General features: G+C 49.6%; 2 protein-coding genes across 4 annotated transcripts in view; one reads left to right on the forward strand and one right to left on the reverse strand.

The window, feature by feature from the left end:
* Nucleotides 5016-24141, reverse strand: ARRDC5 (arrestin domain containing 5). 2 transcript variants are annotated; one of them, XM_005682519.3, is made up of 4 exons: nt 24018-24098; nt 18903-21116; nt 16967-17175; nt 5016-5987 (listed from the first exon to the last, which is right to left on the reverse strand). In XM_005682519.3, the coding sequence occupies exons 2-4, from the start codon at nt 19228-19230 to the stop codon at nt 5460-5462; spliced, it is 1065 nt and encodes a 354-aa protein (XP_005682576.2). In that variant the 5' UTR covers nt 19231-21116; nt 24018-24098; the 3' UTR covers nt 5016-5459. The 2 variants fall into 2 exon arrangements, 1 of the variants encoding a protein (XP_005682576.2); XR_001918336.1 differs by lacking the exons at nt 5016-5987; nt 16967-17175; nt 18903-21116 and adding an exon at nt 12120-12293 and having other exon boundaries at nt 24018-24141.
* Nucleotides 22561-25057, forward strand: part of UHRF1 (ubiquitin like with PHD and ring finger domains 1) — a 35413-nt gene continuing 32916 nt past the window's right edge. Inside the window, exons 1-2 of one of the 2 annotated variants that reach the window (XM_018050890.1) lie at nt 22561-22820; nt 24127-24293. In XM_018050890.1, coding sequence (XP_017906379.1) covers nt 24141-24293 — 153 coding nt within the window. In that variant the 5' untranslated portion in view covers nt 22561-22820; nt 24127-24140. The other variant, XM_018050891.1, reaches the window with a different exon arrangement.

The following is a 25057-nucleotide window of genomic DNA, read 5'->3' on the forward strand; positions in this document are numbered from 1 at the left end:
GGCACTGGAAGGCTTCCTGGAAGAGGAGAAATGGGTGCTCTGACTTTGAAGAAAGCAGAAGTCCCAGATCCAAAATTCGAGAAGCTGGAGGAGGATGAGAAGGGTGTTGAATCAGGAAAGTCAAGGTGAGAGGATATGCGAGTAAAGAGGAAATGGTCAGCTACAAGAAATGCTGGCAAGAGATTAGAGAGATATCCAGGGTGAGGGAGTGAAATAGGGAAAGTCCCTCTTTGCCACCCTCTTTGGTGGTTCAGGTAGCAAATACAGGAGTCTTTTAAAATAAATTTTTTAAATTTATTTTTGGTTGCATTGGGTCTTCATTGCTGCACACAGGCTTTCTCTAGTTGGGGCAAGAGGGGGCTACTCTCTAGTTGACGTTCACCGGCTCCTCACTGCAGCGGCTTCTCCTGTTGCAGAGCACAGGCTTTAGAGTGCGGGCTCAGAAGTTCCGGCCCATGGGTTTGGTTGCCCCAAGACACGGGGAATCCTCCCAGACCAGGGATCAAACCCATGTTCCCTATGTTGGCAGGTGGATTCTCAACCACTGGACCATTGGGGAAATCCTATAGGAGTCCTCGGGGATTATAAAAATTACCATTTTGCAGCCATGAGTGTAGTAAATGATTCAAACTGGGAGCATCCCTGGATATAAAAAACAATGGGTGAAAACTTATAAGAGGTAAGGTGGTTGCATAATCTAGGATTATCCTTCACATAGAATGCTTATCGGTTACAAAGGGAAAAAGGTACCTGTCATGAGTCTCACCAGAAGGAAGTGATCAAGGTTCACATCATCCCCCATAAGGGGATAGATCGACATTACGTGCTGCTCGATACCTTCTCTGCAGTCTCACTGCTCAAAATGCACAACCTGAATAGTTCTTGTTTGCTGTTGCTATTGCTTTGGCTGCGATGGGTCTTAGTTGCAGCACACGGGATCTTCGTTGCAGAGTACAGGATATTTATCATGGCATGAGTGTTCTTGGTTGACCCATGTGGAATCTAGTTCCTTGACCAGGGGTCAAACTGGCCCCCTCTGTGTTGAAAGCACAAAGTTTTAGCCACTGGACCACTAAGGAAGTCTCAGCATTTTTCATAGTAGCCCAAAGATGGAAACAAATGCCCACCAATGGATGAATGGAGGAAAAAAAAGTGAAATGGAATATTATTCAGCCTTTTTAAAAAAGAGGGTGATGGGGATGAAAGGAATGGGGAATTGATGGTTAATGGGGACAGACAGAGTTTTAGTTTGGGAAGGTGGCAAAGCTCTGGATGGTGGGGATGGTTCTGCAATAATGTGAATGTGCTTAGTGCCACTGAACTGTACAAGTGAAAATGATGAGGGGACTTCCCTGGTGGTCCAGCAGCTAAAACTCCATGCTTCCAATTAAGGGGCCCAGGTTCCATACCTGGTCTGGGAACTAGATCCCACATGCCACAACTAAGAGCTCGAATACTGCAACTGAAGATCCCTCGTGCCACAGTGAAGACTCAGCACAACCAATTAAACAAATACATTTTTTTTTAAGTAAAATAAAAACGGTGAACATTGGTAAAACTACAAAGTATAGTGACCCAGCACAGTGATGCTACAATTCCCTGCAAAACAATCTGGGAAAGAGGAAACGAGCAAATATGGCCCAAATCAACAGCTAGAGGCTCACGAGGTGCATGATTCATTGCATCATTCTTTCAAGCGTTTTCCATAGGAATTGGAATTTTTCCAAGTAAAAAGCCTAAGACAGTGAAAGGAGGACCAAGAAGTGAGGTGGCCATTAGTCCAATGACTTGGAGGTCACTGAGACCTGATTGGTGAGCTATTGGAGTTGGAGAAGCCCATGGAAGGGAAATAAATCCTAAAACTCATAACTGCCATCCAGCCAGCACTTGCTGTGTTCTAGAAGTTCTCCTAAAGGGGCGCACGTACTGGCCCTTTTAATCTTCTCCAAACTCTAGAGGTGAACACTATTGTTCCTCCCATTTTACAGATAGGGAAACTGAGGCCCAGAGAGGAGAATTTCCTTGTTCCAAATAGAATGAAGTAAGCATAGTGTGGGCTTCCCAGTTCGCACTAGTGGTAAGTAACCTGACTGCCAGTGCAAGAGACATAAGAGATATGGATTCGATCCTCGGGTTGGGAAGATCCCCTGGAGCAGGGAATGGCAACCAACTCCAGTATTCTTGCCTGGAGAATCCGCATGGACAGTGGAGCCTGGTGGGCTATAGTCCATGGGGTTGCAAAAAATTGGACACAACTGAAGTGACTTAGCACACAGACATGCAAGGATAATACAGTGAGATGGGAAAGAATCTGAGCCCCTGTCCCCCAATTCACTGGCACCCTCCTCCAGCCTGATGAAACCCCAGCTGTGAAGGGCACTCACCAGCTATCTTATGATCCATCTCTGGCCTTCTTAAAACGCTTCATCCCACCATCCAGGATGAGTGGAGTCCCGAAGGCTGTTATTATATATTAACAACCACTTGTTATATATTTAACTAGCACTTGGGGATTGGCACAATGCAGGGGGCCCTGAGGAGGACTCTGCTGTGGTACCCTCACCTTAATTTCCTCCACACATGGGATGAAGCTGGGCAAAGGCCTTTGCTGTGGTCAGGACCAAATGGAGGAAGAGACTGCAATGGGGGAACCCAGTGGAGGGTAAGAGGCATGACTGGAAGGCTTCCTGGAGAAGGCATTGGCTCTGCAGGTTTGAAGAACACAGTCTTTCTGGACCTAGTTCTGGGGATGTGGGGATGGCCCAGACCTGGCCTTCAGAGCCTCAAGGATGCTCAGGTCAGGGCCAAGGACACGAAGGCAAGCAAGATCATCCCACTCATCCCTAAAATAAGCCTTTTTGAATTTGGGGGAAGCCAGCAGCTGGCTGGAGGATGCCACCCCAGACTTGGATCCCTTTAACTAATGCAAAGGGTAGATCACATACCCAGATCAGCAGGGTAGATCAGTAGATCACATCCCCATCCTGACCCAGCAGTGACCCCTCTCCAGGGAGCCAGTACCGCCACTCAAGCTCTTTTGGAGACTGCTTATAAAGTGCCTTAAGGGACTTCCCTAGTAGTCCAGTGGCTAAGACTCCACGCTCCCAATGCAGGGGTTCCAGGTTCAGTCCCTGGTCGGGGAACTAGATCCTACACGCTGTAACTAAGAGTTCACATGCTGCAGCTGGGACCTGGAGCAGCCAAACGAGTAAATTTTTATTTTTTTTAAGTGTATGAAAGTGAGAGCTCTCTCCCATGAAAAATATTTGCAAAGACAAAATCAGAAAAGAACGAAATCTGTGCATTCTATCTCTACTGCTGCTCCTCAAAAGAGTTAGATCTAAAACAGCATCTCCGAACGAGTTGCCGCAGGCCAGCCATTCAAGCTCCTGTCTGCTGACTGAGGGCCTGCGGCAAGGGTGGGGCAGGTGTGGGTATTTCCTAGCCTGTGGGCGCTCAGGGAGAAATATTTCAGAGTCCTTAGCCCAGAAGAAGCAGTCTGGCCCATTCCTTCATTCCTGACTGCGCGGCACCCGGCCTGTGCTTTGGGGACCCGACAGAGCAGTGCTTGTGCCCAGTCACTAAGTCATCTCCGACTCTTTGCGAGCCCGTGGACTGCAGCCTGGCAGGCTCCTCTGTCCACGGGATTTCCCAGGCAAGGGTACTGGAGTGGGTTACCATTTCCTCCTCCAAGGGTATCTTCCCAACCCAGGGATCGAACCTGACTTTTGTCTCTGGAGGGTTCTTTACCACTAGCGCCATCAAACGTTTAAAGATTTTCATGGCCTGATTTGTGTGCGGTGTCTTTTAGTTGCTTGGGGAATCCCATCCCAGATGAAATTCAGGATGCTCAGTTAAACTGGCATATCAGATACATGACGAGTGTTCACGAATGATTTTTAAAAAGCATCAGGAGACCCCAAATATGGTGGGGAACATACTTATGCTAAAACAATTATTCCTCTGAAATTCAAGTTTAATTAACCCAGGTGTCCTGGATTTTTATTCTCAGGAAGAACAGAATGTGAGGGACCAGGTTAGGAGTCACGAGACCCAAGGGGCAGGTGGCCCAGGTGAAGGATGGGAGCCAGGTGGAGGCAGAGGGGAGAGAAATAGGGGGTCCCGGGGGTATGGATGTGAGAGTTGGACTGTGAAGAAAGCTGAGCGCTGAAGAATTGATGCTTTTGAACTGTGGTGTTGGAGAAGACTCTTGAGAGTCCCTTGGACTGCAAGAAGATCCAACCAGTCCATTCTGAAGATCAGCCCTGGGTGTTATTTGGAAGGAATGATGCTAAAGCTGAAACTCCAGTACTTTGGCCATCTCATGCAAAGAGCTGACTCATTGGAAAAGACTCTGATGCTGAGAGGGATTGGGGGCAGTAGGAAAAGGGGATGACAGTGGATGGGATGGCTGGATGGCTTCACCGACTCGATGGACATGAGTTTGAGTGAGCTCCAGGAGTTGGTGATGGACAGGGAGGCCTGGCGTCCTGCGATTCATGGGGTCGCAAAGAGTCGGACACAACTGAGCGACTGAACTGAACTGAACTGGACTGAACAGGGGGCAGGTTGGAGAAGTGCCTCTGTGGTTTGGTGATGGATGAACCTAGAAGACTCGGGCTTTTACCCTGACTGATGTGGGGGATCCCCAGGGGAGCAGCTGCGAGGAGAGGAGGGATGTGACATGGGTAAGAGGCTCACAGACCCAGCCTGTGGACTCAGCAACCATCTGTCCCCAGGCATGGCCCCAGCCCGGGTCTCTGTCCCATGGCACTGCTGACCTTTGGAGCTGGGTCATCCACTATGGGCTTCCGTGGGGCTCAGAGGGTAAAGAATCTGCCTGCAAACCTGGGGAGACCCAGGTTTGATCCCTGGGTTGAGAAGATCCTCTGGAGAAGGGAAAGGCAATCCACCCCAGCATTCTTACCTGGAAGATTTCATGGGCAGAGGAGCCTGGAGGGCTACAGTTCATGGGATTGCAAAGAGTCAGACACGACTGAGCGACTACGCACATCCTCCGTGGGGGCTGTCCTGGGCACTGTGGAGCAGCATCCCTGGCCCCCACCCAGTGAATGCCAGGAGCACACGCTGCTCCCTTCAGTCGGGACAACCTATACAACCAGACTTTGCCAATATCCTCTGGAGGGCAGGGTCACTCCCAGTGGGGGATCCCTTATCTAGGTAGTGCAAGAGTAAGCAAGGAGATGGGCCTGGGGTGCCAACCGGGGCAAGTCCTGGAAGGTTTTGTCAGGCTGGAAGGCTCTGGCCTCTCCTGTCATTTACAGATCTTTCTTGGGATGGGAGAAGTGGATGCCTGCACAGCTGGAGCTTGGGGAGGTTTGGGTCACATGCTGCCCACAGGCACACTCATCCAAAGGCCATTGTGCGAGGTGAAGGAAAGATCTACCTTAGAGTCTGATAAAACTTTTAATATTTAGACGTTTGGGCATTTAATTCTGTCAATCCGGGCTCACGGGTAACACCGCCCTGGTCCGGCAGCCCGCAGCGGTCTGGTTTGAGTCCACGGGGTTGCTGGTGATAATGATGGGCACCTTGGCCTTGACGCTGGTCAGGGACCAGGGCAGGTGGACGGTGCTGACCAGCTCGTACTGGGTGTTCATGATCTCGCTGTCCTGTGAACCGCTACCGCTCACGGACAGCACGGGCGGGAGGTGGAAAGTGCTGACGATCTTGGTGGTGTTGAAGGCCGTGATGTGGGTGTTGGCCTCCTGCCTGAGCAGCTCACTGCTCTCCACCCTGGAGCGGCGCTCCGCGTTGGGCGTGAAGCCCTCGTAGTGCACGTGAGCATAGAGGGCGAAGATGACCGTCTTAATGCACTTGCTGGTCTGGTTGTTGACTTCCGTGGTGAAAATGACCCTCTCCCCCGGTGTGAAGGTATTCTTTTCCATCTGGACCTGCAGGCAGATGGTGCCCTGGCTGCAGCAGTTGTAAGACACCTTCTTCTCAGCCTCCACCAACAGAGGGTTCTAGAAGAAGTGGGGGTGGGGAGGGACAACTGTGAGGGATTGAGGCCACAGGTCTGTTTGCTCACTTAACAGTCCACCTGGTCTCGAGCCTTTGGGACTCCCCAAAGCCCTTTGAACCCTCTTACGTTGTTGGTGGAAATGTTAACTGGTGCAGCCACTATGGGAAAAACAGTATGGAGGTTCCTCAGAGAGCTAAAAATAGAATATGAACTAGCAATCCCACTCCTGGGACTATACCGGGACAAAACTCTAATTCAAGAAGATACATGCGCCTCTGCGTTCATAGCAACACTGTTTACAACAGCCAAAACGTGTAAACAACCTAGATGTCCGTGGATCGATGGACGGACAAGGAAGATGTGGAACACACCGCGGAATATTACTCAGCCCCAAAAAAGGATGAAATGAAGGCCATTTGCAGCGATAAGCACACAATTAGAGATTACCATGCTAAGTAAAGGAAGTCAGAAAGAGGAGGATATCACTTATATATCACTTATATGTGGAATCCAAAATACAGCACAAACGAACCTATCTACAAAACAGAAACAGACCCATAGTTACAGAAAGCAGACCTGTGGTCGCCAAGGGGGAGGGGGAGGAATGGATTGGGAGTTTGAGGTTGGTAGATAAAAACTATTAAATTTAGAGTGGACAAACAACAAGGTCCTAATGTATAGAACAGGCAATATATTCAATATCCTGTGATAAACTATACTGGAAAAGAACATTTGAAGAAAGAATGTATGTACGTGTATGGACTTCCCTGGAGGCTCAGCGGTGAAGTATCCACCTGCCAGTGGAGGAGATGGGGTTTTGATCCCTGGGTCAGGAAGGTCCCCTGGAGAAGGAAATGTCAACCCACTCCAGTGTTGTTGCCAGGGAAATAGTCCACGGGGTAGCAAAGAGACGGACATGACTTAATGACTAAACAACAGTATGTGTGTATAACTGAGTCACTTTGCTGTCCAGCTGAAATTGGCACACAATTGTAAGTCAACTATGCTATACTTCAATTTAGAAAAATAAACGATCAAAGCCCTTTTCCATTCTGAGTGTCAATTTCCTTGTCTGTAACATAAACCTAAGAAATTCACAAGACCTTGGTTTTATCTCTACATCCGTAACTCACTTTGCTGTGTGACCTTGAACTAGTACCTTGACTTCTCTGAACCCTAGTTTTCCGGAAGACAGGGAATATCTTATAGTCAATAGCCCAAGACCTAAGGCTTACCCAAGTAGTTCAGACTTAAGGAAAAAATATTATGGGCTCTGTATCATGAAAACTGTAGAACTGAAATTATGTAACATGTTTAAATAAAAACTTCAAAATGCTGTCTTTATATCAACTGGTTAGCTGCTGGATTGCAAATAAATTCACATATACATGATATTGAATGTGCGGCTTGGGTAACATTTCACTCTTTCTTAGGGCTTCCCTGGTGGCTCAGATGGTAAAGAATCCAGCTACAATAGACCCAGGTTCAATCCTTGGGTTGGGAAGATCCCGTGGGGGAGGAAACAGCAACTCACTCCAGTACTCTTGCCTGGAGAATTCTATGGACAGAGGAGCCTGGTGGGCTACTGTTCACGGGGTCGAAAAGAGTGGAACATGACTGAGCGGATGAACACTTTGGGTAACACTTTACTTTTTATTAGTGGATACTACTTAAAAAGATTTGAGGGAATTCTCTGGCAGTCCAATGGCTAGGACTCAGGACTTTTACTGCCGGGCCCAGGTTCCATCCCTGGTCAGGGAACTAAGATCTTGCAAGCCTTGCAGTGTGACAAAAACTTTTTTAATTAAAAATAAATAAAATTAAAAAGATTTGATGTGATGTGGGGTGTGCTTACAATGAGTTACTCTCCAGTTCTGCTGGCTTCCTGTGTCTTCTTCTAGACGGACTCGATAGTTTTATAAATATGTGTGTATGCATGTGTGTGTTGGAGAAGGCAATGGCACCCCACTCCAGTACTCTTGCCTGGAAAATCCCATGGATGGAGGAGCCTGGTAGGCTGCAGTCCATGGGGTCGCTAAGAGTCTGACATGACTGAGCGACTTCACTTTCACTTTTTACTTTTATGCATTGGAGAAGGAAACGGCAACCTACTCCAGTGTTCTTGCCTGGAGAATCCCAGGGACAGGGGAGCCTGGTGGACTGCCGTCTCCGGGGTCACACAGAGTCGGATACGACTGAAGTGACTTAGCAGCAGCAGCAGCAGCACGCATGCGTGTTTGTGTGTCTGTGTGGCCTTTGTTATTCTCATGCAGATGTTTGCATTGTTTAGAAATACATTTATTTGTGGTTGGATTATACAATATTGTTTTACATATTTGAATGCTTTGTATAAATCAATCCTCATATGTTTTCCAGCAACTTGCCTTCCTAGCTTAACATTCTGTGTTTTGAAAGGCATTCACGTTGGTGGCTGTCATTCTGATTCATTCATTTTCACAACGGCGGTGAAGTGTGCTGCAAAATAGCTTATTCACCCAACCACCTCCATGATGGACATTTATATTGTTGTTATGTCTTTGATATCATAAAAGAGCTAGAAGGAGCGTGGTGAAGACCCTTCTTGGGCTTCCATACCAGAAAGAGTTGCTCTGTGCTGTGCTTAGTTGCTCAGTCGTGTTCAGCTCTTGGCAACCCCTTGGACTGCAGCCCGCCAGGCTCCTCTGTCCATGGGATTCTCCAGGCAGGAATACTGGAGTGGGTTGCCATGCCCTCCTCTAGGGGATCTTCAAAAACCAGAGATCGAACTCAGATCTTCCACATTGCAGGTGGATTCTTTACCATCTGAGCCAGCAGGGAAGCCCAAGAATACTTGAGAAGATAGCCTATCCCTTCTCCAGGGCATCTCCCTGACCCAGGAGTTGAGACGATATACAGATGGCCAATAGGCACAGGAAAAAATGCTCAATGTTGCTGATCATCAGAGAAATGCAACTCACAGTCACAGTCAGATACCACTTCACACCCGTCAGAACGGCCATCATCAAAAAGTCTACAAATAACAAACATTGATGGGGATGTGGAGAAAAGGAACCCTTGTACATTGTTGGTGGGAATGTAGATTGGTGCAGCCACTATAAAGAACAGTGTGGAGATTCCTCAAAAAACTAACCATAGAGCTACCAGATGATCCAGTCGTTTCCACTCCTGGGTATATATCCAGAGAAAACAAGAACTCCCCTGGTGGTGCAACAGTTGAGATTCTATGCTTTCACTGCAGGGGGTGTGGGTTCGATCCCTGGCCAGGGAACTAAGGTCTCACACAGCGCATGGTGCAGCTGAAAAAAATGTTGATTGGACCCTCTGAACTGACTTTTGTGTTATTTCTCGTCTACTTATGCTATGCTATTGTTTTGTTTTACATAAAACAAAAATGTTGTAAGCCATCAAATTAATTTTTTCTGGTACATGCTATCCTATTTTACTTATTTAATACTATTATGTTCAGTCCTACACATTGATTTTATAAAAACAAAGTTTGTTGCAACCCAGCAAATTTTATATTTTCTTACCCCTTCTCTTCTTTCATTTTAAAAAATAAATGGCAGCCCAACAAATGGATTTTTTCTGATATTTTCTATTCTGCTTATTTTATTATATTGTTTCCTAGTGTATTGTTTTCTTTTTTTAATGTTTTTTTAATTAGAGGACAACTGCTTTACAATATTGTGATGGTTTTTGTCACACCTCAACATGAATCAGCATTAGCTATACATATGTCCACCTCTTCTTGAGCTCTGCTCCGACCTCCCTCCCCCTCTCATCCTTCTGGGTTGTCACAGAGCCCTGACTTTGGGTTCCCTGCCTCATACATTAAACCTCACAATGGCTATCTATTTTCCATATGGTTATGTATTTTGGAAGAGGGTGTTTGCTATGACCAGTGCGTTCTCTTGGCAAAATCTGTTAGCCTTTGCCCTGCTCAAGAGTCGGACATGACTGAGTGACTGAACTGAATTGAATGTATTTTGTGGGTTGCAAACGTTGTTGTTTTAATATAAAATGGGAAAATAGTATCCTTTAGTACTGTTTTCAGAAAACAACATTTGCAACCTATGAAGTTGATATTTTTTAAAAAACACGTTTTTTATTTTGGGCTTGCCTGCTTTTTCATTTTGTAGAAATATGCCCTGCAACTTGCTAAATGGATTTCATACCCCACTAAAGGATCATGACCGAAGGACCGTGTTCTAGATCCAATACCCTTTATCTCAGAGACCTCAGGCTGACCCCTGACCCCTTCAGCCTCACCTCCTGCCCTCTGCCTCTGGCCCCTGCCTAGCTCCAGACTTCCCATGCTTTCTCTCCTCTTGGAAGGCGAATTGCAGGCCGTTTCATTCTAAGCTCCTCCAGTCTTATTCGAAAATTCGCTGCATGCGTTAGGACCCTACAGGCGTGAAAGGACTGGCTGCCCTAACTCAAGACCAAGCCAGCAGTTCTGTCCTGGTCCTGAAGGAGGTGCCAAGAGACATCAGCGGTGGCCAAGGGGAGATTCCCCTGCCAGGCCAGGGGGGGTGGCCCAAGAGCCCAGAATTCCAAGAATGTTAGGTTACAAACTCAACACTGATCTTCCAAACCTGGGAGTTTTTTCTGATCTCCCTCTTTCTTTGGCATATGTGAAACTTTCGGGGGATTCATTCATTCAGGGAGTATCATTTTATCAACTTGGTGCCAAGTTCAAGGAAAACCCACAGCAGTGAAGACTAGTCCAGTCCCTGCTCTGATGGGAAAGATGGATATAAACATGGCACATTTTTTTTTAATGGTACATTTTTTAAGTTCTTTTTTTTTTTTTTAATGAGGACCATTTTTAGAGGTTTATTGAATTTGTTACAGTACTGCTTCTGTTTAATGTTTCCCCCCTGCTGGCTGCAAGACATGTGGGATTTTAGCTTCCCAACCAGGGATCAAACCTGCACCCCCTGCTTTGGAAGGCGAAGTCTCAACCACCAGACCGCCAGGGAAGTCCTTTAATGGTAGGTTTCTGATTGAGATAAGTTATGAGGCTATGGCAAAGGGCTAAGGTAAAGGAGACTCCCTCAGACTTGATGGTTAGGAGAGAGATGTCTTGGAGACAAGTGCTGTACCCAATGGCACTGCTTGTTCCAAGACAATGGGTCATGTCTTTCAAAATTCTAAAGGTACACAGAGAGGGTGTAGAAAAATCGAAAAAATCGAAACCCTTGTACATGGCTGGTGGGAATGTAAAATGGAGCGGCCACTGTGGAAAAGAGTCTGATTGCTCCTCAAAAGGTAAGATGTAGAATTACCATATGCCCCAGCAATTCCACTCCTAGATGGCTACCTGAGAGAAAGGAAAATACATCCACGTAAAAACGTGGACACCTATGTTAGCAGTAGCATGGTCCCTAATAGCCAAGACATGGAAACAACCCGATGTCCATCAAGTGATGAAGAGATACATAGAAGGTGGTTCATCCATGCCATAGAAAGACAGTTCACCCTTAAAAAGGAAGAAAGCACCGACACCCACACTACAACGTGGATGAACTTTGAAAAAGAAATTTTTCAGCTGTACCCCATGGCAGGTGGGAGCTTAGTTCCCTGACCAAGGATTGAACCCATACCCGCTGCATTGGAAGGTGGAATTGTAACCACTGGACCCCCGGGGAAGTCCCTGGATGAACCTTGAAAACACTATGTTCAAATAAGCCAGACACAAAAAGGCCACATAGTGTCTGATTCCATTTATTAAAACAGGAAGTGTCCAGAACAGACAAATCCCCCGGAGACAGAGAGTGAATGTAGTGGTGGCCGAGGGAGGGAAAGGGAGGTTTGAGGGGAACAGGTAAGGGATGCAAGACTTCCTTGATTGTTGTTCAGGCCCTCATTCGTGTCTGACTCTTTGCAACGCCATAGACTGCTGCACACCAGGCTTCCCTATGCTTCACTATCTTCCAGATCTTGCTCAAACTCATGTCCACTGAGTCGGTGATGCCATAACCATCTCATCCTCTATCGACCCCTTCTCCTCCTGCCTTCAGTCTTTCCCAGCATCAGGGTGTTTTCCAAAGAGTCAGCTCTTCGCATCAGGTGACCCAAGTATTGGAGCTTCAGCTTCAACATCAGTCCCTCCAATGAGTATTCAGGGTTGGTTTCCTTTAGGATTGACTGGTTTGATCTCCTTGCTGTCCGAGAGACTCTCGCGTCTTCTCCAGCACCACAGTTTGAGAGCATCAGTTCTTCAGCGGTCAGCCTTCTTCTCTGTGGTAGGGGAGGGGAGGCATTAAAGTGTTCTAACACTGACAGTGGTGACGGCTGTGCAATTCTGTGAATGCATGAAAAGCCATGGATTTGGACATTTTAAAGGGAGGAATAATAAGGTACGTGTATTGTATCTCAATCAAGATGTTAAAAAAAAAAAGTGGAAGGAGAAAAATTTTGCTTCTCTCCACCGCTCCCCCCGCCGCCCCCCTCTCCCCTCCCAGGAGGCAGCCAGCAGCAGTCTGTTGCCAGTTTCTCTGGTCTCTGGAAAGAGACAGTTTGTTACACCTGCAAGGAAGTTCTATGCATTTCTTATTTTTACCACCAACGGTGCAGGTTAGACACGCTGTTCTGAACTTTGCTTTGTGCGTCCAACCCAGTGACAAGGAGGTGCTGATACCGAGAGCTGCCTCATTCTTTCCTCTCTGGCTGTGTCTTGCTCTCTCTCTCTCTCTCTTTGCTCTATCTATAGAGTTGACCTTTGACTGTGAACTGTTACTTTAATTCCGTCTGCAACAAACATTTAAGTGGTTACCAGTTTCTGGCCTCCCAGGCAATGCATGGAAAGGTCCTATCACACCAAGGAAATGACAGTGGTAGGAGAATTTTCTAGAAGGGAAATGAAATGGCTGGGGCAAAGTACGTGTTCTTTTTCATTTGGATAGATATGGCTAAATTGCCTTCTGTGGGGGTTGTGGCAGTTTGTCCGGCCATCACTGAAGCAGGTGACTGAAGATGTAGTTTCCGAGCAATGATCTAAAGGAGGAAGGGGAGGGATTGGAAGATCCTGTCACAGGGTTTTGGGCAGCGGGCACACAACATGCAAAGGACCTGGGGAAGGATGGTGTTGGAGGAACAGCGAGGAGGCCCACGTGGCTGGAGCAGAGTGAGAGGGGGAGAGAGGGAGGAGAGGGAAGGCAGGGAGGGGATGGGGCAGGTCGTGAAGGGCCTTGTGCGCCAGGGGGAGGTCATGGGCTTTTACTCCCAGGGAGGTGGGAGCCCTGGAAGACAGAGGAGGGTCATCACCTGATTCTTTCCAGCTGGCGTGAGGAGGACAGACTGTGGGGGTCAGGTCTCTGCCCCTGCTTGGACCAGAGCAGTAGTAGCCTCTGCACTGGTCCACCAGCTCCTGCCCTCACCCTGCCCTCTCCAATTGGATTAAAATAGGAAGAAATGCAAAAAAAGCTAAATGGCTGTCTGGGGAGGCCTTACAAATTGCTGTGGAAAGAAGAGAAGTGAAAAGCAAAGGAGAAAAGGAAAGATATCCCCATTTGAATGCAGAGTTCCAAAGAATAGCAAGGAGAGATAAGAAAGCCTTCCTCAGCGATCAGTGCAAAGAAATAGAGGAAAAAACAGAATGGGAAAGACTAGAGATCTCTTCAAGAAAATTAGAGATACCAAGGGAACATTTCATGCAAAAATGGGCTCGATAAAGGACAGAAATGGTACGGACCTAACATAAGCAGAACATATTGAGAACAGGTGGCAAGAATACACAGAAGAACTGTACAAAAAAGATCTTCATGACTAAGATAATCACAATGGTGTGATCACTCACCTAGAGCCAGACATCCTGGAATGTGAAGTCAAGTGGGCCTTAGAAAGCATCACTACGAACAAAGCTAGTGGAGGTGATGGGATTCCAGTTGAGCTATTTCAAATCCTGAAAGATGATGCTATGAAAGTGCTGTACTCAATATGCCAGCAAATTTGGAAAACTCAGCAGTGGCCACAGGACTGGAAAAGGTCACTTTTCATTCCAATCCCAAAGAAAGGCAATGCCAAAGAATGCTCAAACTACCGCACAATTGCACTCATCTCACACGCTAGTAAAGTAATGCTCAAAATTCTCCAAGCCAGGCTTCAGCAATACGTGAACTGTGAACTCCCTGATGTTCAAGCTGGTTTTAGAAAAGACAGAGGAACCAGAGATCAAATTGCCAACATCCGCTGGATCATCGAAAAAGCAAGAGAGTCCCAGAAAAACATCTATTTCTGCTTTATTGACTATGCCAAAGCCTTTGACTGTGTGGATCACAATAAACTGTGGAAAATTCTTCAAGAGATGGAAATACCAGACCACTGGACCTGCCTCTTGATAAATCTGTATGCAGGTCAGGAAGCAGCAGTTACACTGGTCATGGAACAACAGCCTGGTTCCAAATAGGAAAAGGAGTACATCAAGGCTGTATATTGTCACCCTGCTTATTTAATTTATGTGCAGAGTTCATCATGAGAAACGCTGGACTGGAAGAAGCACAAGCTGAAATCAAGATTGCCGGGAGAAATATCAATAACCTCAGATACGAAGATGACACCACCCTTATGGCAGAAAGTGAAGAGGAACTAAAAAGCCTCTTGATGAAAGTGAAAGAGGAGAGTGAAAAAGTTGGCTTAAAGTTCAACATTCAGAAAATGAAGATCATGGCATCTGGTCCCATCACTTCATGGGAAATAGATGGGGAAACAGTGGAAACAGTGTCAGACTTTATTTTGAGGGGCTCCAAAATCACTGTAGATGGTGATGGCAGCCATGAAATTAAAAGATGCTTACTCCTTGGAAGGAAAGTTATGACCAATCTAGACAACATATTCAAAAGCAGAGACATTACTTTGCCAACAAAGGCCCATCTAGTCAAGGCCATGGTTTTTCCTGTGGTCATGTATGGATGTGAGAGTTGGACTGTGAAGAAAGCTGAGCACCGAAGAATTGATGCTTTTGAACTGTGGTTTTGGAGAAGACTCTTGAGGGTCCCTTGGACTGCAAGGAGATCCAACCAGTCCATTCTAAAGGCGATCAGTCCTGGGTGTTCATTGGAAGGACTGATGCTAAAGCTGAAACTCAATACTTTGGCCACCTCATTCGAAGAGTTGACTCATTGGAAAAGACTCTGATGCTGGGAGGGATTGGGGGCAGGAGGAGAAGGGGACGACAGAGGATGAGATGGCTGGATGGCATCACCAACTCGATGGACGTGAGTTTGAGTGAACTCCGGGAGTTGGTAATGGACAGGGAGGCCCGGCGTGCTGCAGTTCATGGGGTCGCAAAGAGTTGGACATGACTGAGCAAGTGAACTAAACTGAGTAGCTGAAAAAACACAATATTTTCATACTCTCAAAATATATATGCAATAACTCCCTTTGTTGCTGTAGTAGCGATTTGAGCTCTTGCCACGCACCAGGAGTCCTCTATGTGTACTCATAGTGCTGCGTGCTTCATGACCCTCACGATCGCGGAAAGTGTTGTTTTCATTATACCCATCATACAGATCAGGATAATCGAGGTTCTAGGAGGTGCTGTTAATTGCCCAAGGCCATTTGCTAATGAAGCATCTGGCAGCAGAGACTTCAATCCAGGTCTGGCCCCACACCAGCATTTTGCTCCAATTTCTGTTTTGTGCACCCTGCACTCTAGATTAGCTCTCAAGGGAGGACCAGAGTCTGCTCAAGGTCACCCAGAAAGCAGGCCTTGAGCTCAGATCTGCTCACCTCTGATCCACCCCTCTAAGCATCTACCTGCCCTGGAATCCTCCTCCTCTGAGGTTGGCCAGGCTAGAGATGATTCCCTGCTACACAGATAAGACTGTGCCTGGGACTTTTCTGATGGGCCAGTGGTTAAGAATCTGTGCTTCCAATGCAGGGGACTAGGGTTCAACCCCTGGTTGGGGAACTAAGATCCCACTAAGATGCCTCACGGTCAGAAAAAGACAAAACATAAAACAGAAACAATATTATAACAAATTCAATAAAGAATTTTAAAATGGTTTACATAAAAAAAATCTTAAAAATAAAAGGACTGATGGGGCATAAATATTTTAAGAGGCTTCCCTGGCCACCAGTGCCGAGCACCATTCCAGGCCCTGAAGCTACAGGAAGTCCACTGACTGCTCCTCCTGAGACCTAGGGGACAGGCACCCTCTCTGTGTCCAAGTGACAGATGAGGAAATAGCACAGAGAGGCCACATCACTTGCAGAGGGTTACACAGCAGGTAGGTGGGGACGCTGGGATTTTAACTTGGACCTTGAGAACTAAAATGCCGGCACTCTCAGCCACCATGCTCTGATGACAAAGGAGCCCCCAGGGGGGTGATGTGACTTTGGCCAATGGAACTCTACCCTCCTTCACTTCCACCTCTGCACCTGGCCTCCAGAAGCCATACAGAAACCAAACCTCCTCTGCTCAGGTGACCGACGCTACCAGACCTTTCCTTCCCTGATTGGAGGGGACCCCTTGCTGTGCTTCTTGGTAGGGAGAGGGTACCATCTCCATTATCCATTCCCAGAGAGTCACTAAGGATCTGGGACACTCAGTCAGGTGATCAGAGCTGGGCATCTGGTCACTCTTGACCTACCTACCCTGGGGTCAAGGACATTCGGGGGCCAGGTCCTTCTTTGTGAGGGGCACTGTGGGGTGTTGAACAGCTTCCCTGGCCCCCATCCCCTTGATGGCACTCATCCCCCTCCCCAGTTGCGATAACCACACATGTCATCAGACATCATTGCTCAGTGTCCCCTGCAGCGACAGAATCACCTCGGTTGAGAGCCACTGGCTTAGTTCCTGCCCTGGTTTCTGATTCCCCGTTTTGCAAAACTCCCGAGTTGGAGGAGCGGCCAACACCTTCCCTTCTCTTTCTGGGTTGGGGCCTTCCCTGTCTCCTGGCCGCTCCTGCCCCATCCCCTACCCCTGGGGAATTTTAAGGCCAAGCCCTACCCTTGCTCCCGCTCGTTCCCCACTACCTGCAATGATTTTTCTGCGTGGAAAATCGAGGAAGTGCCTTGAACCATCAAGTATATTTTCTTCTTGGCTAGAATGTGCTCCCGACCCATGCAGGATGCCTGCACGAAGTAAAAGACGTTGCCGATTTTGCTGGTGAAGGTGGAAGGGAGCCTGGGAGGTAAGTTGAAATGGAAGTCAAAGGTGTGGCTGCCTGCACTTAACCAATTATCTGAAAGCAAAACACACCAATGCCATCAGAAGGTTCTAGAATCTTCTTCCCCCCTTCTCTTTCTTTATTGTTTTGGCAGTTAGCTTTTTCTGGATCTGGCCTCTCTGTCCCTGAGCTAGCTCTTGAGTTTTAGGGATCGAAAAAGCCAAGTCTCATAAATATTAGACCTCAGTTGGGCTGGAGATGGAAGCTCTGGGGGGGTGGTGGTCACCCCAAGCTACCCACCGGGACTTGCTCACCCCTGCTCTGGGCCTGGGAACCTGGAGGTCTGGCCTGCAGGTTCGATCACGCATTTATTCAACAAACACATCTTGGGGCCCGAGGCAGGCAAATCTCCCTGCCCTGGCAGAGGCTGGCCTTCACTGCACAGCATACAGCAGATTGACTGACCGAGTGATGATGGTGGACCAGGGAGGGACTCATACTGTTCTCTCATCTCTGTGACCTCCCTGTTTTATTTTTTCTTACATTTCTCCCAAACCCTCTTGCGAGTGTGTCTTCCCCGTCTGAAGTCAACCCCAGGGATGCCAGGGACCTTTCCTGTTTTCTTTACTGCTGCTTTCCTGGTACCTGGCATGGTTGTTGTACACAGTAGGTGCTTAATACATGTTTGTTTGTGGAGTAAATGAATTGAGGCTGATGCTCCTGAGGGGAAACGATGCTTCCCTTGGAAATGGAGAAGGGTGGTACTTGATGCTGTGGGGGTTGAGGAGCTGAAGAACTGCTTTGGTTGAAAGAACTAACACCTACTTAGCACTTACTATATAACCCCTGCTATTCTGAGACTGAGACATGCCATTAAATCAAGTCCTCAAGACAACTCAATGGCAACCCACCCCAGTATTCTTGCCTGGAGAATCCCATGGACAGAGGAACCTGGCGGGCTACAGTCCACAGGGTCACAAAGAGTCGGACACGACTGAGTGACTTCACTTTCTTTCTTTCTTTCAAGACAACTCAGGAGGCAGGACTTCTTTCTGTTCCCATTTTCCAGGTGGGTTAACTGAGACAGAGAGAGGCCGTCTGATTGTTGAGTATTAAGGTCCAGCAGTATCTGGAGGGGTTTCCCTGGTGGTTCAGATGGTAAAGAATCTGCCTGTAATGCGGGAGACTGGGGTTCGATCCCTGGGTCAGGAAGATCCCCTGGAGAAGGGAATGGCTACCCACTCCAGTATTCTTGCCTTGGAAATCCCATGGACAGAGGAGCCTAGTGGGCTAAAGTCCATGGGATCACAAAGAGTTGGACAAGACTAAGCAACTAATGTGCAAACAATATCTGGGTATCTGCAAGTCAGGGACCCCTTCCATCACTATCTGAGCTCCACAGTCTTTTGGTGACCTTCCCCAGCGACCCTATCTAAAAATTTTTTTAAAAAATCTGAAATGAAACTTTGTTCAACCAAGCATTGGTCAAGTGTTCTGATTGACTGTGGCCTACCCGGAAACACTCATTTTGGAAAGGACCTATAGTTCCCTGGCAGCCCAGGCTCCCTGAAGTCTGTCCAGACTTTAGATCTGAATCTGGCAGAGCTGGGGGCTCGTCAGTGCTTCCCTCGAGGATCTCTCCTAATCCTCTCCCTTCTTTCTCTTTCCCTGTGATCACAGGAGCCAGGCCTCTGCCCATTTCTCATATCTCTGGGGGTTTGTTGATTGACTGACAGATGTGTTTATCTTCCAGACCCTGGTTTCCTATTCTGGCTAACAGTGGCAGTCATACTGGTCCTTACCCTGCACTGGGAATGTCTTTGTCTTGTGCACGTAGTCAGCCTTGTTGTTGCAAATAACTTCTCTGCTATAATCGCGGGACGCCCCAGTTTCTTCATTCCACTCCACGTAACCTCTTCCCACGAGCTCCACCTTCACGATGGGGTCCACCAGGGTGCTGTTCAGAGTTAGGACCACCTGTCCTTCGATGGTGCAGCCGGCCAGGTAGACTGCATCCTTGGGCAGCACTAATTCGATCGACTTCACCACAGACATGGGGGGTTGGGGTGACGGAGAAACATCCTTCCCCCTCCCCCATGTCACAGAGATCCTCGGCCGCAGTGAGGTCATCTGTCTGTGACATCAGCCAGCCAGGGTTCCGGGAAGGGGTTCCCAGTGGCCAGGATTGGTGGGGGCAAGGTTGTTGGGGGTGGGCGGCAGTTTGACAATCCCAAAGGCCTCACTGGTTGATGAAATGGCAGCCTGACCTCTTTTTTCTAGGAAATAACAAATAAGAAAACTACAAGATAGCAATATTCTTGGCAGACAGGGAGCACCTGTCATCTTGCCAGATGTCTGGGGCCTGGGTGGGAAGAAATCTCCCAGGATCTCTGGTGAGACGTGCACCATCAGCTTCATTTACAGATGGAGAGGGGATGAGCCCAGGGGTATCTTTTGCCCCGTTGGATGGCCCCCAGCTGCGGCACATGCACCCCTCTCAGGGTTCACCCATGGATGCTGGGTCCTATGCAGATAATCATTTTCACTTTTTTTTTTTTTTTGGCTATACCGTGCAGTTTGTGGGATCTTAGTTCCCTGCCCAGGGATTGAACCTGTGACCTCAGCAGTGACAGTGTGGAGTCTTATCCACTGGACTGCCAGGAAAGTCCCAATCATTTTCTCTTTAATAGCTCTCTATTTCTATTAATGTGTATTAGAAGGAAAATGATAGCGATATCTAGAACATGGGATTTGCTGTGTCTTGGAGATGGTATCCACGTGATCATGGATACCATCACAAAGCACCAGCTCCCTACACAACTGGTGCCTGTCCTTCCTTCCTGCTTCTCCACTGCCAAGAAGTCCCTATAGAGTGGGACTTGGTTTGCTGGACCCAGGGCCTGGTGCAGACAAGGGAGGGCAGTTAAAGTCTGCTCAATGACTTAATGATTGTCAAGTGCATATCATTTTGCAAAAGGGAAACTGAAGCCATTTGCACCCTCATGGTGCCTGATCTGCATGTAGGCCGGTGCCTAAGTAGGAGGGACAGAAAAACAGAAGAAGCTTTAGGAAGTGTCTGTTCTCCAGGCTCTGGCAGGCCTCATGACTATGTCATATCTTGCTGTATTTGATGTGATGTCTTTTGCAGACATTAACATTTTGCTTTTCCAACTGATTGGTAAGCTTCTTTTAAAGATGCTTGGCATAGTTTCTTGTTCATGATTGTTAATTAACCCAAGCAACCCCTCTGACTTTCTTGAAATGAGTAGAGAGATTGGGTGGGGCCCATCATCACCACTGCTCAAGGTCTTTTCTGCAGGGAAAACCAGACACCTCTTTCTGTGTTGCTTAACTTCAGATATCCAAGGAGGCTGGATTGTGTGCCCTGCACCAAATGTACATGAGGAATATAGGGTCTATTTCTTTTTCAGCTATGCTGAATTTTGACAGCAGGCACAAAGAGAGGCTATGCTCTTGCCAGGAATGGGCTGGGTTCTTGTCAAGAGATGTCAGTATGGAAGACCTCACCTGCCACACAAGGTTGGGGAGGCCTGGCTACCTGCTCACATCTACAACATGGTTGCCACGTAGCTGATGGCTTAGTTTCGATAAACGCATTCAGCTGTGTTGGTGAAATCCTGAAAGTGAGGGAAAATTAATAGGAGCATCTCGACTTTGTGATTGGAGTGTATTCCTATGGCTGCTGTAGCAAATGTCCGCAAATTCCATGCTTTCAAACAAGACAACTGAGTTCTCTTACAGTTCTGGAGGTCCGAAGCGTGAAATGGAGCTAAAGTCAAGGTGTTGGCAGGATTACGTTCTAGAATTCTAGGAAAGAATTTGTCCCTTGTCTTTTCCAGTTTCTAGAGGTTTCCCATACCCTTCGCCTTTTGCTTTCATCGTTCCATCCTCTGTTTCCATTCTCACTTCTCTGACTTGATCCTCTCGCCACTCTTTTTCATTTACTAGGACCCTCATGACGGCTTCCCTGGTGGCTCAGCCGGTAAAGCGTCTGCCTGCAATGCGGGAGACCTGGATTCAATCCCTGGGTCAGGAAGATCCCCTGGAGAAACGACAACCCACTCCAGTATTCTTGCCTTGAAAAGCCCATGGGTGGAGGAGCCTGGTAGGCTACAGACCACTGGGTCACAAAGAGTCGGACACGACTGAGTGACTTCACGTTCGTTCTCATGACGACACTGGGCCAGCCCAGATAATCTAGGATAATCTCCCCATCTGACAATCTTTAGTTTAATCCCATCTGCCGAGTCCCTTTTTGCCATGGAAGGTATGATATTCACAGACCCCAGGGATTAAGATGTGGACATCTTTGGGGGCCATTCGCCTGTCTACCGCTGGGAGAAATAAAAGCAGAAATACCAGAGCCAAGATAGAAGGAACTCTGTGTGTGGCCAGAGAAACCTTGTGAAAACACACATTGGAACACATCGGTTTTTAGCTCACAGCCCTCCCACTCTATCCACTGCTCTCCAGAGAAAGACCAAAGTCCTCCTGGTGGCCTGTGAGGTCTTACATGACACCCCTCTGACCTCATCCGCTCCCGCCCGCCCTCCCTTTCACTGCATCTGCCCAGCTCCCTGTCCATTTCTAAGCCTTTTCCGGCCTCTGCATTTGCTCTTTCCGCCTCCATCCGTCTGTCCTCGGGGTTTCTCATCTCAGATCTCAGCTCAAATGTCATGTGCCCAGAGAGGCCCACCTCTCCACCTCAACCAGAGTGCCTCCTCTCCCCGCCCTCCCACATGGCTGCTGGTCACTCTCCAGCTCTTGTTCTGTCTTCATGGTACGTGTGGTATCTGAAATGATTTGCTTTATTGATTCATTTCTTGCTGGTCTCCCCAGATAAGAATTTAACCTCTCGGAGACCACCAACAGGGTGGGCCTTGCCCACTTTTGGGCCCCCAGCTCTGAACACCCTGTTCAGGCATTTTGTAGGTGCCCAGAATGGGTCACTGTGTGCCCGGCAGGACTGGTCAGAGCAGAGCAGGCAGGGCGAAGGGGGGAGGGCAGCCCTGCCCGCCTGGACAGCCAGGAGAAGGCGGGAAAAGGAGGCGGGAAAAACCAGCAAACAAGCCCTGCGGGTGGGTAGGGTGGGGAGCGCTGGAGGGCCTTGGCGCAAGGAAACCGAGCTGGGGCGACCAGGCCCGTCATCGGGGTGCAGGAGGTCTCTTGGGAGATACCCCCAAATTCTTCTGCATAATTTACAGATTCCAGTCTTCCTGCCCAACTGGTCAGTGCATGCCTGGTAAGAGGGGCTGAAGAACAGACTTAGGATGTCAGGGGTGTCTACCCTGGGGGTGATCCTTAGGGTTCATGGAGAGCACCCATGATGAGGGGGCCCAGGTCCCGCCACCGGCCCCGTTGCACGCTGGGCGAGCCCAGCAGAGCGCGCAGGGCTGGGCGGGGCCGTGGCCCGCTGGGCAGGGGGGGGGTGGACAGAGGCGGGGGCGCCCCCCACCCCCTTTCTCGCTTCCCGCCATTGAGGCGGCCAATCACCAGGCAGGCGCCCGCCCCCGGCGCGGCCTCCTGTGGCCCCGCAACTCCCAAACGCCAAGTTTTCGCGGGAAAAAAATCAGAGCAGCTGGCAGCGCAGCGGGCAGTGGTGGCCGTCCGGGCGCTCGGGATCGCACGCACGTCTGCGCAGGGTCCTGGCCACACACGCGGCTCCTCTGCCATCCTCAGAAGGGCCAGAGCGCAAGCAGGCGAGTGGGTCGTGAGCGGTCAGGCCGTTTGGGGTGTCAGCCCGGGCCAAGGCGCGGACGGGGGGAGGCGGGCCGGACTCGGCGCACCCGGCGCCTTGACTTTGCAAAACTTTCCGGGACGCTCTGCCAGCACGGGAGTACATTTCCCCCGCGCCAGGGCTACCCTACACGCGGTCTCCGGCTTTGCCCACCACCCTGCCGACCCTTAGAAGTCGCCCCGGAAGCCCAGGCTCTGGCAGGGGCGAGCGGAACATCCTAGGCGCCCCGCGGGGGTCGCGCCGGCTCGGTGGGGGAGGGCCCGGCGAGCCGCGGGGGAGGATGTCAGGCTCCGCGCCTGCGCGCGGGGCGCCCCGCGATTCAATTGTCGCGCCCGAGCCCGATTTCGCGCGCCCTTAGTTCTCCAGGCGCGTATGGGCCAATGAGGAGCGAACAGGGCGGGGCGGCCGACCGCGGTGGAGCCAATCAGTGAGGCGGCTCAAGTGAAGGGGGCGGGACCTGGCGCGCGGGCCCTTTGGCCGTCCCGGCGGTGGGGGTGGGCGTGGGCTCGCTGGCGTGGCCCGCGCTGGCGAGCGAGAGAACAAGAGGGGCTACGGGGCCGTGCGTCGGGGTCCGGGAAACGCAGGCTCGAGCTCCGAGCGGTCGTGGGGCAGAAGTGAGTAGCGCTGCCCGCGCGGGGTGGCCGGGACGGGGCGGCCGGTTGCCATGGCCACAGCGGGGCCCGCCGCGTCGCGCAAGCGCGCGCGCGCGGGGTTGGGGTGAGGTGGGGGTCCGCGGGCACCCGGAGTCCCGGGCTCCCGGGTCTCGAGTGGGTTCCTTCCCCTTCGGTCCCACTTAGTTGAGTTCCCTGGGACTTCGTAAGTTCCAACCCGAGCGGGACTTCTGGGTTTCCCTCTCGCGTCAGTGTTCATCCAGGGAATGAATGAATGAATGAATGAACAAGCTCGGCCCGTTTGACTGTGTGCCCTTTTCCTTTAAATCCTGGTATGTGGTTTTTTTTTTTTTTCCCCCTGTGAAAGGCAGGGTTCGTTGACTGAGTAGCCCAAGGTGTCTTTTACTCTCCCCTAATTTCCCGTCCCTCCTCAATCCTCCACCAGTGCTACTCATTAATGCATTATCTCTTAATTCAGGGCCTGGGGCCTGGGCCAGCTGTGGCAGGCTATAGGGAATAAGGGGCTGGGAGGGCATTCGGAGAGTTACCTGGTGTCCACAGTCTGGACAATAGCAAGGATGACCCGAATATGGCACGGCCATGGTGGTAGTATTGATGGCAGAACTGACCAGGGGTCTTGCTCCCTTATCCTCGCAGCACCAGCAGGCACCATGTGGATCCAGGTTCGCACCATGGATGGGAAGGTGGCCCACACCGTGGACTCCTTGTCTAGGCTGACCAAGGTGGAAGAGCTGAGAAAGAAGATCCAGGAGCTATTCCACGTGGAGCCAGGCCTGCAGAGGCTTTTCTACCGGGGCAAGCAGGTAAACTCGCTCTGCAGGCTGCCCGCCTGCCTGCCCAGCACCTTTGTTCTTGCCTCATCCAGGCAGGGCACACACACTCCACCCCCCCACCCCCCTCGTCCGGTCTGCTTCTCCACAGAAACCTCCAGTGCCTGAGCGAGGAACAAAGGCTCGACTCCTAGACTGACACTCCAGGCGGGCAGCCGGGCACTCAAATCTGTTGCGTTTGGAGGTCTTTTAAACTCCCAGCCCTCCCTTTTGTGGACGCTCCCCTCAAAATAATTTCTAGAAAAAAGAAGTTGGAGGTGGCCGTTGGAGGGCTGATGAATTTCAAGGAAGAGCCTAGAATCAATACTCAGACACCCGGACGGAAGAGACCAGATTTTTCTTTGAAACACACACCAAAGGTCTACGGTCGGTTAGCACCTTACTATTTTCCGACCCCCATGGGGTTTTCTAGAAATTGGGATCAGCTTATTCAGAGTCAGAGACGGTGCTTGTTAATCAGGAATTTCCGCCACTCCTGGGCCTCCTCTCTGGCGGAGGCGGTGGGGCTGCCCCTGAATGGGGGTTTGTGCTTTGCGTGGGCTCAGCTGGCCCTGTTCCCTTTCTTCGAGATTCCCCACCACAGCCCCTTGTAGCCCTTGAAAATGCCCCCCACCCCTTGGCTTTATCAGCTGCCCACTTTGGAGATGCTTTCTCTAGTGACACCCCTGGGAGTTTTCATTCTTGGTGTCTTCAGAGGGGACGGTAGGCCAGGCTGTGTTGGGGTGTCCCTGAGTGGG

The sequence above is a fragment of the Capra hircus genome, chromosome 7, assembly GCF_001704415.2.
Source record: "Capra hircus breed San Clemente chromosome 7, ASM170441v1, whole genome shotgun sequence".
NCBI classification, from domain to species: Eukaryota; Metazoa; Chordata; class Mammalia; order Artiodactyla; family Bovidae; genus Capra; species Capra hircus.